The sequence below is a fragment of the Liolophura sinensis genome, chromosome 5, assembly GCF_032854445.1.
Source record: "Liolophura sinensis isolate JHLJ2023 chromosome 5, CUHK_Ljap_v2, whole genome shotgun sequence".
NCBI lineage: Eukaryota > Metazoa > Mollusca > Polyplacophora > Chitonida > Chitonidae > Liolophura > Liolophura sinensis.
This window is the reverse complement of record NC_088299.1, coordinates 14,279,980-14,296,697: the sequence shown is the minus strand read 5'-3', so window position 1 is coordinate 14,296,697 and position 16,718 is coordinate 14,279,980. Positions and strand designations below refer to the sequence as shown.

Genomic DNA, 16,718 nt, shown 5'->3' with positions numbered 1-16,718 from the left:
AACCTAACATATAAATTCATCCACAAGCAGATGTAAAACTACCTTAATCCCTCAAACTTGTCGCAGATGATAGAGCAACTTTCTGTGCAATTTATGCACATATTTAATTTGATTTTGGAGACAAAACTACTTTGGTTGGATTGGTCAATTTCAGGGCTTCACAAAACGCATAATTTTATCAGTCGACACAGAAAAATGTCTTCATAATGTGCCTAAATAAACACCTTATAAACATGCGAAAAGGTTGAATTAGAGTAGCGTAAATTGGCATTTTCACAGCGGTTATCCTTAAACCATGCAAAGTTACACTACCATCAGATATCACACCACAACAAAACATTACACCACTATGCCACATCACATTACTTCGTCACGTCACACCACTATGCCATGTCACACTACTTTATGACATCACACCACTATGCCATGTCACACTACTTCATGACGTCACATCACATCACACAGCTTCATGACATCACACCACAATGCCATGTCATACTGCTTTGTGACATCACACCACCATAAAACGTCACACTGTTTTACGACATCACATCACAATGCCATGTCACGCCTCTGTGAAACATCTCATCACTGTGAACCACTGCATAATGAAGAAACCGTTGCAAAAGGTCAGATTAATGCATAACGTCACATCATTACAGCACGTCCTCCTGAGGTCTCAAACAGTAAAAAAATTTGTGTATGGAAATTCCACTTAAAAACTGCTGGTCAAAGAGTTAAGAGTTACTGTACACATGTTATTCAAATACAATGCCACGGCCCTGCCTGAGATGTCCTTATGCTTTCAGTCATAGAAACCATCATCCAAATACACCCAACACTGGATCTCAACATGGTGTTAAACCCTAATCATTCATTCATTCATTCCATGCTTGGAACGCAAACAGATGACTGAGTGCACTTTCACACATGGAGCTTCACAATCCACAAGAATTACTGAAAAGATAGTCCTGTATCACCGGCATCAAAACATAAAACTATCAACCACTTCTCCATTTTAATACCCATTGTTCAGGATCATTTCAGGCACATGTATAAAAATGCATACAGAAGCGCTGCAATGTAGAGCCAGAACAATTTAACGTAAAATCCACCTTTTCTGACAGTTCCAAGAAAATCCCATATTTCTATTTCAGTAGGAAAGCATGGAATGTTTTCAGACTCAAGCAAATTGCTGGAGCACCAAAACGCTGCTTTCACAAACATCACAATCAATTATTTATTCTGTGAAAAGTCAAATTTCTCATCTGCCTATTCTGGTGACTGCCCAGGACATCAGCCAGCTTGGCATGACAGCAAAACTGAAGAAAGAGAAGATCCAGTTGCCGATTAAATAGTTGTCAAGAATGGACAGGAACAAAGACTGTTTCAGGACATCCCAAGCCTTCCCTGGCCACAGGCTGTAACTGAAGTGTTTCCCACCATACGACTCGACAAGAGCGGCTATATAGAGTAGAGCAGGCGGGGAGACGGCCAACATCAGGAGCATCTGTAACATGTGACATAACCTGAAACAGAACCCAAGTGGACAATGAGTAAAATGAAGTTTTTAATAACACAACCCCATAATGCTGGTTCCTTACTGTATTTGACCCATATCAGAACTTTCAAAGTGCATTACAAATACAATGATCACCTTGTAATCTATAGTCTCAGAATTAATTTCACTACTTGTACCAGAACAGTTTGTATTAGGTCACACCAATTCAAGTTTTTACGGGCAGAATAAATCTTTTGATGATGTGAAAAATTTGAAAAATCATCTAATTTGTGGAAAATCCAGACTATTTCAACAATATTTCCTCTTGAACACAATCAGAAAGCCTTGAAAAAAAAAGGAAAATACTAAAGAAAACCAGGTTTTCAGTTTAACTTTTTATTTCGTTTTTTAAAAAATTTCTTAGTGTTGGTTCGCCTGTAAAACACAATATAAAAATGGTGGCACCTTTTGTATTATGGCAGTCTACAACAAGTTTAATTCAACCTTTAAACCTCCTAGCAAAACTTACGTTACCGTAAGTGGAAACAAAGAATGATCATTTCATGCATTTGCATTTCTAATTTGCAGCAAACCACAGCTAAACATCTGCTAGACACAACAACTGCAGCAAACCACAGCTAAACATCTGCTAGACACAACAACTGCAGCAAACCACAGCTAAACATCTGCTAGACACAACAACTGCAGCAAACCACAGCTAAACATCTGCTAGACACAACAACTGCAGCAAACCACAGTTAACCATCCGCTAGACACAACAACTGCAGCAAACCACAGCTAAACATCTGCTAGACACAACAACTGCAGCAAACCACAGTTAAACATCCGCTAGACACAACAACTGCAGCAAACCACAGTTAAACATCTGCTAGACACAACAACTGCAGCAAACCACAGTTAAACATCCGCTAGACACAACAACTGCAGCAAACCACAGTTAAACATCCGCTAGACACAACAACTGCAGCAAACCACAACATGATATAAATTAGACTGGAATTAATGCAGAGTGCAATTTCCAACAAGGGAATATGTACTAAAAAGTAAATCTCTAAGCTGACAAGGCGATAAATTGTAGCAGTGGTTTGTTTTTACAAAATTCCATCTAACAATACTGAAAACAGAGCAACTGCAACCCATTTGCAGTTACCTCCTTATCTTTCCTTTAACCACTTTTAGTCTAGCTAATAATACATCAATGCTTACCTGTTTTTGATTGGATGAGCCATCACTGTGACAGGCACCATGACAACGGCTAGGAAATAAGCCAATGAGATGTTCATAAGGGCTGCTGAGAATATCCAGAGGCTCTGATAGATGAGGGTGACACATTTGAGAACCTCCCAGTTAAACTGCAGCCCTTCAGACTTCCTGGAAAACGAAATAACAACGCTGTTTGAAGAAAATAGCTCATGGAGTATGTTATGGTAATGGCAAAAATATCAAGGTCATCACAAAATGTTACATTGATGGGAAAATGTCAAACTGTAATGGCAGACTGTCAAGGTGATGGGAAAATGCTATGGTGATGATAAACTGTCAAGGTGATGATCAACTGTCAAGGTGATGACAAACTGTTAAGGCAATAACAGAATGTTAAGATGATGACAAAATGTCATGGTGATAATGTTAAATTGAGAACAAATGTAAATGAGTTTCCAAAATGTTACGGTGATGAGAAAATGTTAGTGATGATAATTGTCAAGGTGATGGCCAAATGTCAAGGTGATGGCCAAATGTCAAAGTGATGGCAAAATGTCAAGGAGATGGCAAAATGTCATGTTGATGATACAATGTTATGGTGATGACAAAATGTATGACAGGGGAAACTGAATGTGAAACACCTCTGCTTGACATCAAAGATGGCCGATGGGAGTCCACTTCATCATTTGTTTTCAAGACATTGCATTTACAGAAAGGAAACAGCCGAATGCAAATTAACATGACGGAAGGCACCAATCTTGGACCAAGAAGTTAACTGATGACAAGCTACTTCTATAGTTTGAAGAGAGAGTCCCTAGTGTTGCTTTCCAGATAACACATTCAAAATGTACATTGAATGAATGGATGGAATGTAGAACAGATACCTAGCACCATTTCCAACTCCTTCCATCCATTTTTGTTGTCTATGACAAAAACATGTATGGGTATGTGTGTATGCTGGGGGAATTATCTCATAATAAGATATCTACCAATATCTCATAATTATCTCTAATATTCAGAATTGAGTCTTTACTCACTTTGCTACAATATTTGGGAAAAATAATCCAGCTAAAAACAGCGCGAGAATTCCAAAGGTGAGAGCATCATCCGTGAGCAGTCGGAAGGACTGGGCAGATGCTGCAAAGATGTTTGGACCCGTGTAGGCAAGCATACCAATCACCATGGAAACTAAGATAATTGGCACAATCTGCACCCAGGTGGACTGTTGGAGATCCTGGAAAGAAAAGGGAGAATAAAAAAAACAATGACTCTACGCCATCATGGCTATACACAAATTGACTGACCATGTGAAATGAAATAAAGGCACAGTGGTGGCATGTATGGCAAAGGTGTATGTATTCCCTTACTTTTCATTTGACATGTTTGACGTTCAAAAACTTCATGGTCCAGAAAGTCAAAGGAATGGAAACTTTAAAAATTCTTTCAAAATATGGTGTGATTTAACACCCGAAAACACCCTCATGAAAACAGATATGACAGTTACAAGGTACATTCAGGAAGGAAAATAATACAGGCATCGCTATGGAAACTATTTAGGACCAGGTTTATATCAAGAATTCATTTCACACAAATTTGTTGAGAAGAAAGAGATGTAAGAACAGTTTACCGATTCCTCTTCTTCTTCAAAGTCACTGTCATCGTCTCCATTTGCAGCTGTATCTCCCATTGCATCTCCACTCACTTTGTCCCCTTCATCTGTGGACTTTTTACTCTCCTCTTCAGCTTTCTCCTCTAATTTCTTCCTCTCTCTTTGTCCCACCAAAATCCACAAGGCCACAGCCTGGTTTACAGTCAAATGTTTTACATTAGGGTGAGAAGTTAAGAGTAACATGAATGAGCCATCACTATATCAGGAAACTTTATTACATTAGGTTATTATTTAACAACTTAAGTTGTCATTACAAAATGTAAATGATCATTAAACAACCAAGTTATCATTACACAACCTAAGTTGTCATAACACAGCCTAGCTTGTCAATACACAACATAAGCCGTCATTGCACAACCCAAGTCGTCATTACACGATCTTAGTTGTCATTACACAAATTCAGTTGTCATTACACAACCTTGTTGTCAATACAAAACATAACTGATCACTGAATAGCCAAGTTATCATTATACAATGTAACTAATGATTGAATAACCAAGTTCGATTCTGGAAAATTTTGATCTGAAATTGTCAGTGGCAGCACGTACAACCCAATAGACACAAGATACCATCATAACATGATATCAGACAAGCATACCTTGATGAGACACGGCTGTATCGTCAGTGCCAGAGGTGGCATGTACAACCCAACAGACACATGATGACACTATAACATGATATCACACAAGCATACCTTGATGAGACACGGCTGTATTGTCAGTGCCAGAGGTGGCATGTACAACCCAATAGACACATGACAACATTATAATGTGATACCAGACAAGCATACCTTGATGAGACATGGTTGTATCATCAGTTTCAGAGGTGGTATGTACAACCCAATGGACACATGATAACATTTTAACATGATATCAGACAAGCATACCTTAATGAAACACGGCTGTATCATCAGTGCCAGAGGTGGCATGTACAACCCAATAGACACATGACAACATTATAATGTGATATCAGACAAGCATACCTTGATGAGACACGGCAGTACCATCAGGGCCAGAGGTGGCATGTACAACCCAATAGACACATAACGATTGGTTGATGGAAGAATGTAGAAGAAAAATGACTGGTGGAATCTCTCTAGGAGGTTGTTCAGACTTCGGAATGTTCCTTCCACAACTCTGAAAAACATAGAGACAGACAAAAACATCAGTGCAAATGGTTCTATTACGTCATAATTGTTTTTATTGTCAAAAACAACCTGAAACCAACAAGTAATTAATTTCATGATCAAACTGATGCATTTTTTTTATCATGTGGTCTTTAAATGGAGTGAGAGGTGCAAACTGTTAGCAAGACCACTATTATACTTTGGGGGCATACACAAACAACAAAACAAGGCAGGGAAATATATCTTTACAAAAATATTCTTAATAGTAACATAAGATTAGATTTCAAAACAGGACTTTAGTGGACTCTAATTTTGTGTCAAAAGGGATGAAAAGGATCAAAACTCGAAATAATCTGTAAATTTGTTATGGTAAGGCCGTGAAACAAGTTCCAATTCGATCCGACGATGAGTTATGAAAGCAAATTTGGAAAACTGTCTTATTATGTACACTGGACATTGATATCAAGATGTTGGTAACTACATGGAAACATTGTGTTATAAAACCACAAAGTTGTATATCCATAAGAATGCCTTGTCCAGTGTACTTCATCCCAACTTCTAAATGCCACTCAAACAAGTTGTCTTATGACGGGCTGAAGGACATCACGTACATTTGTAAACTCATAGTCTTCCAACAGGCACAGGGAAGGGGCTAGTAACATGAACAAAGTCAAGAATGCAGCGGTCTTACTGTGCCAAGGTGCTGAGGTCTCTCGCCTCGTGGTTCTTCTTCCTGAATCCCTCCAGAGTTAAAGCCTCGATGTTATAGCGGTGGAACAGTCCGTGGTTCCCGGATGCCATGCCTGTGGCCTGTGACCACATCATAGCAAACATCGTCTTCAGGGTATGTGTGAAACCGGCCTGGCTCTCCGGGCGCCTGTGGTCATCCTACAGAGATGTGTGAGTGAGTGAGTACTTGGGGTTTAACGTTGTACTTAACAATTTTTCAGTCATATGACGACGAAGGAATCCTTAGAGTGTACGTACATGTAATGTGCCTCCTTGTAGCAGGACAGATTCCACTCCTCTTTTATCTAGTGCTGCTTCAATGAGACAACTTACTGAAGGCAAGTAAGTTGTCCAGCATAAGCCATCATACTGATACGGGTCAACCAGTCGCTGCAATATCTCCTTAATGCTGAACGCCAAGCGCGGAAACTACAACTTCCTCTTTTAAAGTCTTAGCTGTGACCCGACCCAGGATTGACCCTGGATCTACCGTTCCTGAAGTGGACGCTCTACCAACCGTGCTATCAGGGCCGGTACAGGTGTGTGTGAACATATAAGTCAAATCACACAAAACAGAACTCCAAAACTTTAAATATGTATTGTACTTTTAGAAAGAAATATGCATGTATGCTGTCCAAAAAACTGACTGATTCATTAGTTGAATTAATGATAAACCTCACAGTTTGTATTCTGTACAGAACAGAATTAGTTGTGAACTTCTCAATGTAATTCTTTGCCATGGCACAGGACTACTATGATACAAATACATGTAAATGATCAAATGAAGAAATATAAACATCAGTGAACAAGTAGTTTGCAAGATGCAAAGTTTAGCCTTATTACAAAAACACTAAGAACATTTTGTATTTTTATTACAAATTATTACTTCTGAGAAGATATGACTTCTAACATGACATTGCTTTAATGTTTCTTCATGCTTGTGAGCTAAAGACATAACTGCAATTACAAAAACTTACCTGTGTGTCAGTTTGTTTATTTCATACGGCCTCATGTGAAGGATTGGATACTTACCCTTTTATGCAGAGTTGGTCGGATGCCCTCTCTGCGGCACAGTTTGACCACCAAGTTAACCAGGTCAAGATTTGGTAGCTGACCATTCAGGCCTTCAATCTTAATGTTCAGGTGAGTGTTTTTGTCATTAGCAATCTCCAGGTTGATGGCAGCCTGGATGGCCCCCCCACGACCTTTCAAGTCATCTGCCATGATATCTAAAGGATAAATAATAACAAATGTAAATAAAGCACCCTTCCACCAACATTCACTGAATTAATTTCTTGATTTCTCACCCATTATAAGCTTTACAAAAGTCATGATAGCAACAAATAATTCATTCATTATCATCCCAGGAATTATAATTAGTATTCGTTTTTGTTTGAAATTTCACCGATTTAACTTCCTGATTTCTTATCATAAGTGTTTTCGTCTCTAAACCACAGAGGTGCTTTTTTCAGCCATGCCACTGTATTGGTTGAGGTGCTTACTAGACATAAAATTTATTCCCCAACACTCTTAATTGCTGAAGTTTTTGGTATTTTAATTTGTTCAGGGTAGCAATTTACTGTCAGCTTTGATAGTCTAGGACAATTTTTTTATTATATATGACATACTAGTTTTATTCTGTTAAGCCAGGTTATACATGCATTTTTGTTGAAAACAGTTTCATTCTTAATGACAAGGTGAAAGACAACATAAATGACCAATAATCAGTAGAAATCAATATATGCATGGATATATAATGTATATAGCTGTGAAATATTGAACTGCATCCTAAAACATTAAACTACCTGTATTACAAAGATAACTTATGCTGTACTCAAGGCTACATCAATGCATCCATGTTGGAACTGGCATCAATACAAAAATCCAGAGCAGAACTCCGTTGTTTGTCAGCTCATAAAACACCTAGGTAGTACCTTGATTACATCACAATTATCGGTGTATGTGTGCTCATAAAACATCTAGGTAGTACCTTGATTACATCACAATTATTGTTGTATGTGTGCTCATAAAACATCTAGGTTGTACCTTGATTACATCACAATTATTGGTGTATGTGTGCTCATAGAACACCTAGGTAGTACCTTGATTACATCACAATTATCTGTGTATGTGAGCTCATAGAACATCTAGGTAGTACCTTGATTACATCACAATTATCGGTGTATGTGTGCTCATAAAACACCTAGGTAGTACCTTGATTACATCACAATTATCGGTGTATGTGTGCTCATAAAACATCTAGGTAGTACCTTGATTACATCACAATTATTGGTGTATGTGAGCGCATAGAACACCTAGGTAGTACCTTGATTACATCACAATTATCGGTGTATGTGCTCATAAAACACCTAGGTAGTACCTTGATTACATCACAATTATTGTTGTATGTGTGCTCATAAAACATCTAGGTTGTACCTTGATTACATCACAATTATTGGTGTATGTGTGCTCATAGAACACCTCGGTAGTACACAAGCACTGCAATGTCACAGAACAATGATGTGATCGAATGCAATTTGGATTTTTTGTGTACCATCGTCAAATCTCACATTAATCTTCAGGCAGTGGTCTAGCTTCTGGATCAAAACAGAGTACAAGAGTAATCTCTGTCACATACAAAACACACTTTTGAACCCAATGACTAATCATATTAAAGGGTATGGAAAAAAAAAAAAGAGTCAGATGCATATACTCTACACAGTGAATGACCTATGACCTCATCCACTGCACATTTTACCCGATTCACGGATTGATCTTACGCAGATTTTCGGGGGGGGGGGTTGTTTGGAAGGTACGATGATATCCTACAAATGCCCTTTTGGGGGTGATATTTTAGGTCATAAGCTTTAATATTGTGCTGTGAAAAACAGTCTGCCTTGCTGCAGGGTAGTTTGAATACTGCCTACAGAATGACAATGTGTTGATGCTCAATAGGAGATTTCAGCCAAGACTTACACTCTGAGTGCCTGAAACCATGATAACCATCCAACCACGCTTGCATTCCCACCTGCTCTTGTTCTGTGACAACAAATATGATATCCTTGGCCCAGTATGTGTGCTCTGAAAATAATGCAGTGATTTATTTATCTCATTTGAGTTTAATGTTGTATTGAAGTATTTCTGTTGTAGAACTTGAATTTAACAGCATGTCAGCATTGTTTTCTTGCCTGACAACAAAAATTCTTAATTACAGTATAGTGAAAATACTTCAGCATTAAACTTCAATGTTTTAAAAGCAAATGTTACACATATCTTAAATCCAACTCTTCAAATATTCTCATTGGCTATCTGAAAAGCTTTTTAAATACGGCATTTCAAAATTTGACTCATCGGAACAAAAACACCATCAGGGAAAAACTTCAGTGGTCTGTAGGCCACTCTATCAGAAATTATGAGGGACGCAGTGGTAATGTAAATTCCGCCTTTCTATACAACTGAAAGAGGGATGCAGTGGTGATGTAAATTTCGCCTCTCCATAAAACTGAAAGAGGGATGCAGTGGTGATGTAAATTCCGCCTTTCTATACAACTGAAAGAGGGATGCAGTGATGTAAATTCCGCCTTTCTATACAACTGAAAGAGGGACGCAGTGGTGACGTAAATTCCGCCTTTCTATACAACTGAAAGAGGGACGCAGTGGTGACGTAAATTCCGCCTTTCTATACAACTGAAAGAGGGATGCAGTGGTGATGTAAATTCTGCCTTTCTATACAACTGAAAGAGGGATGCAGTGGTGATGTAAATTCCGCCTTTCTATACAACTGAAAGAGGGATGCAGTGGTGATGTAAATTCTGCCTTTCTATACAACTGAAAGAGGGATGCAGTGGTGATGTAAATTCCGCCTTTCTATACAACTGAAAGAGGGACGCAGTGGTGATGTAAATTCCGCCTTTCTATACAACTGAAAGAGGGACGCAGTGGTGATGTAAATTCCGCCTTTCTATACAACTGAAAGAGGGATGCAGTGGTGATGTAAATTGTGCCTTTCTACATAACTGAAAGAGCATGCACACGATAATTTTCCATTATCAAATGGACCGTAAAGGTGACATATTAATGGACGAACTGCACCTGACCAGAGGTCAACTTCATGAAGCACACGTAGTCGTATGCAGTAGCCTCTAGCTAAGAGCACTACATATCTCCACAACATGTGCTGTCATAGTAGTTTAGGGCTTTTAATATTTAGCTACATGTAAAGTGTGCTTCATGATGCCTGAGCCAGGAAAGCCCTAAGGTGAAAAAAGGTGAATTTAACCTAGGCGAGATAGGCGTTGAATCAGATTTTACCAAAAAAAAAAAAAAATGAAAAATATAGCTTTTAGGGAAGAAATTCTTTCTGGAAAGGTAGTAAGAGTGTGCCTAGCCTTCAAATACAGTACATGTAGTTTCCGTGTCCTTTTGTACTTTAGACTTTAGGAATCAACAAAACCCATGAATAGGGACCCATGGCGAATTTAACAGCATGTCAGCATTGTTTTCTTGCCTAACAACAAAAATTCTTAATTACAGTATTCAATGTTCAGATATGTGAATAAAGAGGATTAGTATATGTACTCACTTCTGAAGTTGTTTGCTAATGCGAGCATGAGGGCAATGCCTGCTGTAGTTTTGCTGTAAGGACTGGCCAGAGGGCGGAACAGGGAGGACAGTACGACAGCCTCTGTGCTGGATGCCCTAGGGGCCCGCAGAATGGCATACACATTCTCACCTGGTAAAACCTGCACAAGTACACAAAATAAAGTAACACAAGGGTATAAACATAAATTGGCAATCAGAAGGTGGGATTTATTTTCTCACATCAATCACTTTCTTTACCTGTTGGCAAGATTTGAAAAGTGTAAGAAGCTAACTTCTCAATGATACATATGTGTGATGAATTTTATTTCTATGCTCAAGAATGTGTCACTCATACTGTTGCAGTCAGTTTAATGAGTAAAAGAAACTGTAGTGCCCATGGTAAAGCACAGTCCTTCAGCATGTTACTGACAAACTACCCCACATGTGACGTACAGACTGCCCCACATGTGACGTACAAACTGCCCCACATGTATTGTACAAACTCTTCCACACGTGACATACAAACTCACCAACACGTGACATACAAACTAGATGTGATGTAAAGACTATCCCACAAGTGACGTAAAGACTACCCCACGTGACGTACAAACTGTCCCACATGTGACGTACAAACTGTCCCACACGTGACGTACAAACTACCCCATGTGATGTATAGACCACCACACAACGTACAAGCTACCCCACACGTGACATAGACTGTCCCACATGTGACATACAAACTGTCCCACACGTGAGGTACAAACTGTCCCACATGTGACCTACAAACTACCCCACATGTGACATACAAACTGCCCCACACATGACGTACAAACTGTCCCACATGTGACGTACAAACTGTCCCACATGTGACGTACAAACTGTCCCACATGTGACCTACAAACTACCCCACGTGACATACAAACTGCCCAACACGTGACGTACAAACTGTCCCACATGTGACGTACAAACTGTCCCACATGTGACATACAAACTGTCCCACATGTGACGTACAAACTGTCCCACATGTGATGTACAAACTACCCCACGTGACATACAAACTGACCAACACGTGACGTACAAACTGTCCCACATGTGACATACAAACTGTACCACACGTGACGTACAAACTACCCCACATGTGACGTACAAACTGTCCCACATGTGACATACAAACTACCCCACATGTGACATACAAACTGCCCCACACGTGACGTACAAACTGCACCACACGTGACATACAAACTGCACCACACGTGACATACAAACTACAGCATTTCATTTGTGTACATGTGTTTATAGGTCCCTCGCAAACCTGGCTCTTACCATTCACTTGCCCTTCAGATTAAAGATTTAGGGATATCTGATACAGATTCTGACCACTCACTCCAGGTAACACACTTGGGGGATATCTGATACAGGCTCTAACCACTCACCTGTTCTCCAGGTAACACACTTGGGGGATATCTGATACAGGTTCTGACTACTCATCTGTCCCTCAGGTAACATACTTGGGGGATATCTGATACAGATTCTGACCACTCACCTGTCCACCAGGTAACACACTTGGGGGATATCTGATACAGATTCTGACCACTGACCTGACCCCAGGTAACATACTTGGGGGATACCTGATACAGGTTCTGACCACTCACCTGTCCCTCAGGTAACACACTTGGCGGACAGACTTATGGGATGTCTGATACAGACTTTCTGACCACTTACTTCTCCTTCTGGTAACAGACCTTGAGAATATCTGAATTATTCATTTATTTCTTTGATTGATGTTTTATGCCATCTTCAAAACTACTTCACTTGTACGACGGCGACCAGTATTATGGTGAAAGTAAACTGGAAAAAGACTGGAGGAAACACACGACCATCTGCAGGCTGATGCCAGACCTTCCCAAGTGCGGCCACAGAGGAAGTCAGCGACCACACTGATGGGAGGCTTCTGGGTCATTGCGCCGTGCTGGTGTGCTAACCTCCTTAGTCATGGAGGCTCTCGGGGAAATGTAAAATTTCCTCCAAGAAATGTCCACGTCAGACTATAATGAAAGGTACACTAAAAACAGAAAGTATAGCATTTCATTTATGTACATGTGTTTATAGGTCCCTCGCACAGCTGGTTCTTACCATTCACCTGCCCTTCAGATTAAAGATTTAGGGACATTTGAAACAGGTTTTTACCAATTACCTGTTCCCTAGGTAACACACTTAGAGACAACAGACTTACAGGATGTCTGACACAGACGTTCAGACCACTCACGTTCTTCAGGTAACAGACTTATGGGATGTCTGATACAGACGTTATGACCACTCACCTGACCTTCAGGTAACAGACTTATGGGATGTCTGATACAGACGTTATGACCACTCACCTATTCTTCAGGTAACAGACTTATGGGCTGTCTGATACAGACGTTCTGACCACTCGCCTGACCTTCAGGTAACAGACTTATGGGATGTCTGATACAGACGTTATGACCACTCGCCTATCCTTCAGTGAATGTCTGATAGAGATGTTCTGACCACTCGCCTGACCTTCAGGTAACAGACTTATGGGATGTCTGATACAGACATTATGACCACTCACCTGACCTTCAGTTAACAGACTTATGGGATGTTTGATACAGATGTTATGACCACTCACCTGACCTTCAGGTAACAGACTTATGGGATGTCTGATACAGACATTATGACCACTCACCTGTCCTTCAGGTAACAGACTTAGAGGATATCTGATGCTGAAGTTCTGAATGTACACGTCTAAACCTAGGGACTGGAATTTTCTATACAACCATTCTTTTGGTACTTTCCTGCAAAATAAAGAAAAATAATGCAAAGTGTCACATTAAAATGAGATTGGCAAACATCAGCATATTGAAGTGAAACAGGCAATTTTGTCAGGTAATAAATTGCTGACATGGAATTGATACATGTAATTTTCACATTTAACCCACTTTTCAAACTTAACAAATTTCAACAATATGATTACATTCTGATGATGATTACAAGCAGATAAAACTGTTTAAGACAACCGCCCTATTTAAAACTGCTGTATTGTTTAACCCTATTCACATCTAATGTCTCCTCATCCTCATATGACTAAAACATTGTTAAGTTTGACATAAATGTTTTTACATTGGTGAATAAATCACAATACAACGTTAACCTACCTAATTCACTACATTATAGGTCATTCATTCCGTCTTTTCCTTTCCCAAAACTGCTTCCAACGTTAGATCAATCTTACCTTTTATCACTTTCCAACTCCTTCTCAAGCTCTTTGAAATTGCTATGAAAATCAGCTTGATGGTAGTAATCAGCGTCAACAATACCTGTCCAACAGAAAATCAACATCCATCTAGGTGCTCAAGTTGCTCACAGTGTATGTGTTTGAAACATCCAGGATGAAATCAGCATAGTCCCCATCCCTCCTTCGTAAGTTTCTATTCAACCAACCAATTGTAATGACTCTGACAACACAAGACCCTGTCGGCCTAAGTGGGGGCTATAGCATAATGTACTGTTTAAAGCCATCCTCATCATATTTATACATGATTGTGATTGTATGATGAGCTTTATGATCCTAAGCACTCTGGTTTTCTCGAATCATAAAACCGATTGCCACTGCATGTATATAAATGAAAGCTTTTCCACTGTGGTTTTAAACTTTTGAACAATCAAACAAGTAAATTAAGTATATTAACATATAGCGGGTATATTTTTGGTAGAGGATACTACAAGTAAATGTATGTCCAGTTACTTTTTGCCAAGAAAATTTAGAGTTGATAGCGCTCTCCTTACATTACATGGACTGCACAAATCTTGTTTGTAAGCCCTGTACTATATTCAAATTGAATACATACCCGGCAGAAGTGCATTTTCTGAGAAGTATGTACCAGCATTAAACGGCTGATAACCTAACGCAAGAAACCAGCAAAAACCAACAACGTATCCCACCAGACAGAGTTTAGAGTTGAACTTGACAATAATGTTGCACAGTTTCTCTCGTTGCTTTGTGTCTGTTAAAAGACCCATCATGTAAAACTACAAATCTGCAAAAAAAAAAAAAAAAGGATTGTTTACTTACGAATCTTTTAAGCTTATAATTATTTAACATGATTAAAATCAGTTAGAGGCCTCCTTGGCGGAGTTTTTATCATACTAGTGTAGCTCATAACTCAGGAGCCCCTCTCAGGTGTGGATGTGGAGAGTTCCAGTCTCATTGGAAGCTCTTGAAAACTAACACAGATAAAAGGCGTTATTTTTACAGTAGTTGCTACATTGAATACATATCTGTCTGTTAATTCGACAGCCCTTGGGCACCTAACATAACATGGCGCTTTTGGCACCTAACCCAAAATGACATCTTTTAGCTGCAGTGGTTTGTGAGATTTTCCACCTGTCTCGCCAATATCTGTGTGACCTCGAGACCCCTGAAACTCTGATTGGGCTTATACTAGTCAATATTTCAAATAAATTTTGAACGTTGAGGCAGGTACATGTTAATATCAGACATAAGAGAGAAATATAAGAGAATTGTTCTGTTAACATTTAATTTAACTCTACTACAGAGTATCTAGTTGCGAAATGTAACTCTGAAATCGACCAACATGAAGTGTTAGGAGAGTTACAGGTAATAACTACTTCTAAACAATATGTAGGATCAACGGTAAGCCACATTTACCCCATCTTCACACACGCATTAAATCTTCCCTCGTGCACATCAATCAATAGAATGGTCCCAATAATCAACTAGTCTGCTCTGAGCCTTGCCCAACCAAAAACGATCCGTAATAACTGCACAAATTCACACAAAAAAAAACACATTTTCACACACTACACCCATCACACTAGTCACACATACAAGTCACATGATTGATGTGAGAAAAATAAATAAGGTCGTTCAAGGGAGATAATACTTTTTTTTTTTTTTTTTTTGATTGGTGTTTTACGCCGTACTCAAGAATATTTCACTTATACGACGGCGGCCAGCATTATGGTGGGTGGAAACCGGGCACAGCCCGGGGGAAACCGAGATAATACTTATGGCAATCATTATTGTAACACTAGGCAAGTCTAGTCATCCATTTGGCTGGTTCACTTCGCCTGTCCTCAAATGCCGCTAATCGATTCAGTCTCATTTGTTCTCACAAGTGATCAAAATGGTGACAGACGGCTTTTTTCAACAGTGGGTGTAGTCTGTGAAACTGTATTTACTTTATGAATTTTCAGTGATTGTCATGGATCAATTTGGGTTCAGCGAAACTCAGAACAGATCAGCTGATTATGAAACCACTCGGTTGACATCGATTTATGCTAGGGAAGATTTAATGCGCGTGTGAAGATGCGGTAAATGTGGCTTACCGTCAATGCGACACATTAGAAGCAGTTATTTCCCTTAACTCTCCCAACACCTCGTGTTGATCGATTTCAGAGTTACATTCGGCAACTACAGAGTATCGGTTATGTTGTATTTATTTAGTTATTTACGCCGTAATATCTCACTTGAACGACGAAGGCCAGCATTATGGTGGAAGGAAACCGGATGAAGCCGGGGGAAAATCCACGACCATCCACAGGTTGTTGGAAGACCTTCCTATGCACGACCGCCGTGCTATGAAAGTACCCTCGTTATAAACTGATCGTTATTAAAATCCATTCATTTAAGACCATAGTCTAATGTTATTAAATTATACATGTCTTTGAGCATGCAAATGAATTACTTATACAGGAGTAAGCGTTACAAATGTCAAAACTATAACCACCACCAACAACATACATCTCACGCCACCTTTATCTACCGGAACAGGGTCTGTAAATGCGCACTTAGGTTGCGCACAAGACCATTTGGAAGCCGGTCAACCTCTTTCCTGATCCCTCCC

General features: G+C 39.4%; 1 protein-coding gene across 2 annotated transcripts; it reads right to left on the bottom strand.

The window, feature by feature from the left end:
• Nucleotides 1-731: 731 nt before the first annotated feature.
• On the bottom strand, nucleotides 732-16,711 carry LOC135465755 (glycosylphosphatidylinositol anchor attachment 1 protein-like). 2 transcript variants are annotated; one of them, XM_064743082.1, is made up of 13 exons: nucleotides 16,342-16,711; nucleotides 14,700-14,888; nucleotides 14,084-14,168; nucleotides 13,538-13,646; nucleotides 10,832-10,991; nucleotides 9,226-9,330; nucleotides 7,282-7,478; nucleotides 6,212-6,408; nucleotides 5,377-5,530; nucleotides 4,353-4,526; nucleotides 3,763-3,959; nucleotides 2,729-2,893; nucleotides 732-1,529 (listed from the first exon to the last, which is right to left on the bottom strand). In XM_064743082.1, the coding sequence occupies exons 2-13, from the start codon at nucleotides 14,872-14,874 to the stop codon at nucleotides 1,265-1,267; spliced, it is 1,983 nt and encodes a 660-aa protein (XP_064599152.1). In that variant the 5' UTR covers nucleotides 14,875-14,888; nucleotides 16,342-16,711; the 3' UTR covers nucleotides 732-1,264. The 2 variants fall into 2 exon arrangements, with proteins under 2 accessions (XP_064599152.1, XP_064599153.1); XM_064743083.1 differs by having other exon boundaries at nucleotides 16,616-16,638.
• Between the last annotated feature and the right edge of the window lie 7 nt (nucleotides 16,712-16,718).

Bases quoted from the DNA above. Each gene is read 5' to 3' on its own strand.
- LOC135465755 (XM_064743082.1), bottom strand. From the start codon at position 14,874: ATGATGGGTCTTTTAACAGACACAAAGCAACGAGAGAAACTGTGCAAC. The intron at 9,331-10,831 runs GTGAGTACATAT...CATTATTTTCAG, and splicing joins ATTAGCAAACAACTTCAGAA to AGCACACATACTGGGCCAAG. The intron at 7,479-9,225 runs GTAAGTCTTGGC...TTTATCCTTTAG, and splicing joins TGGTTTCAGGCACTCAGAGT to ATATCATGGCAGATGACTTG.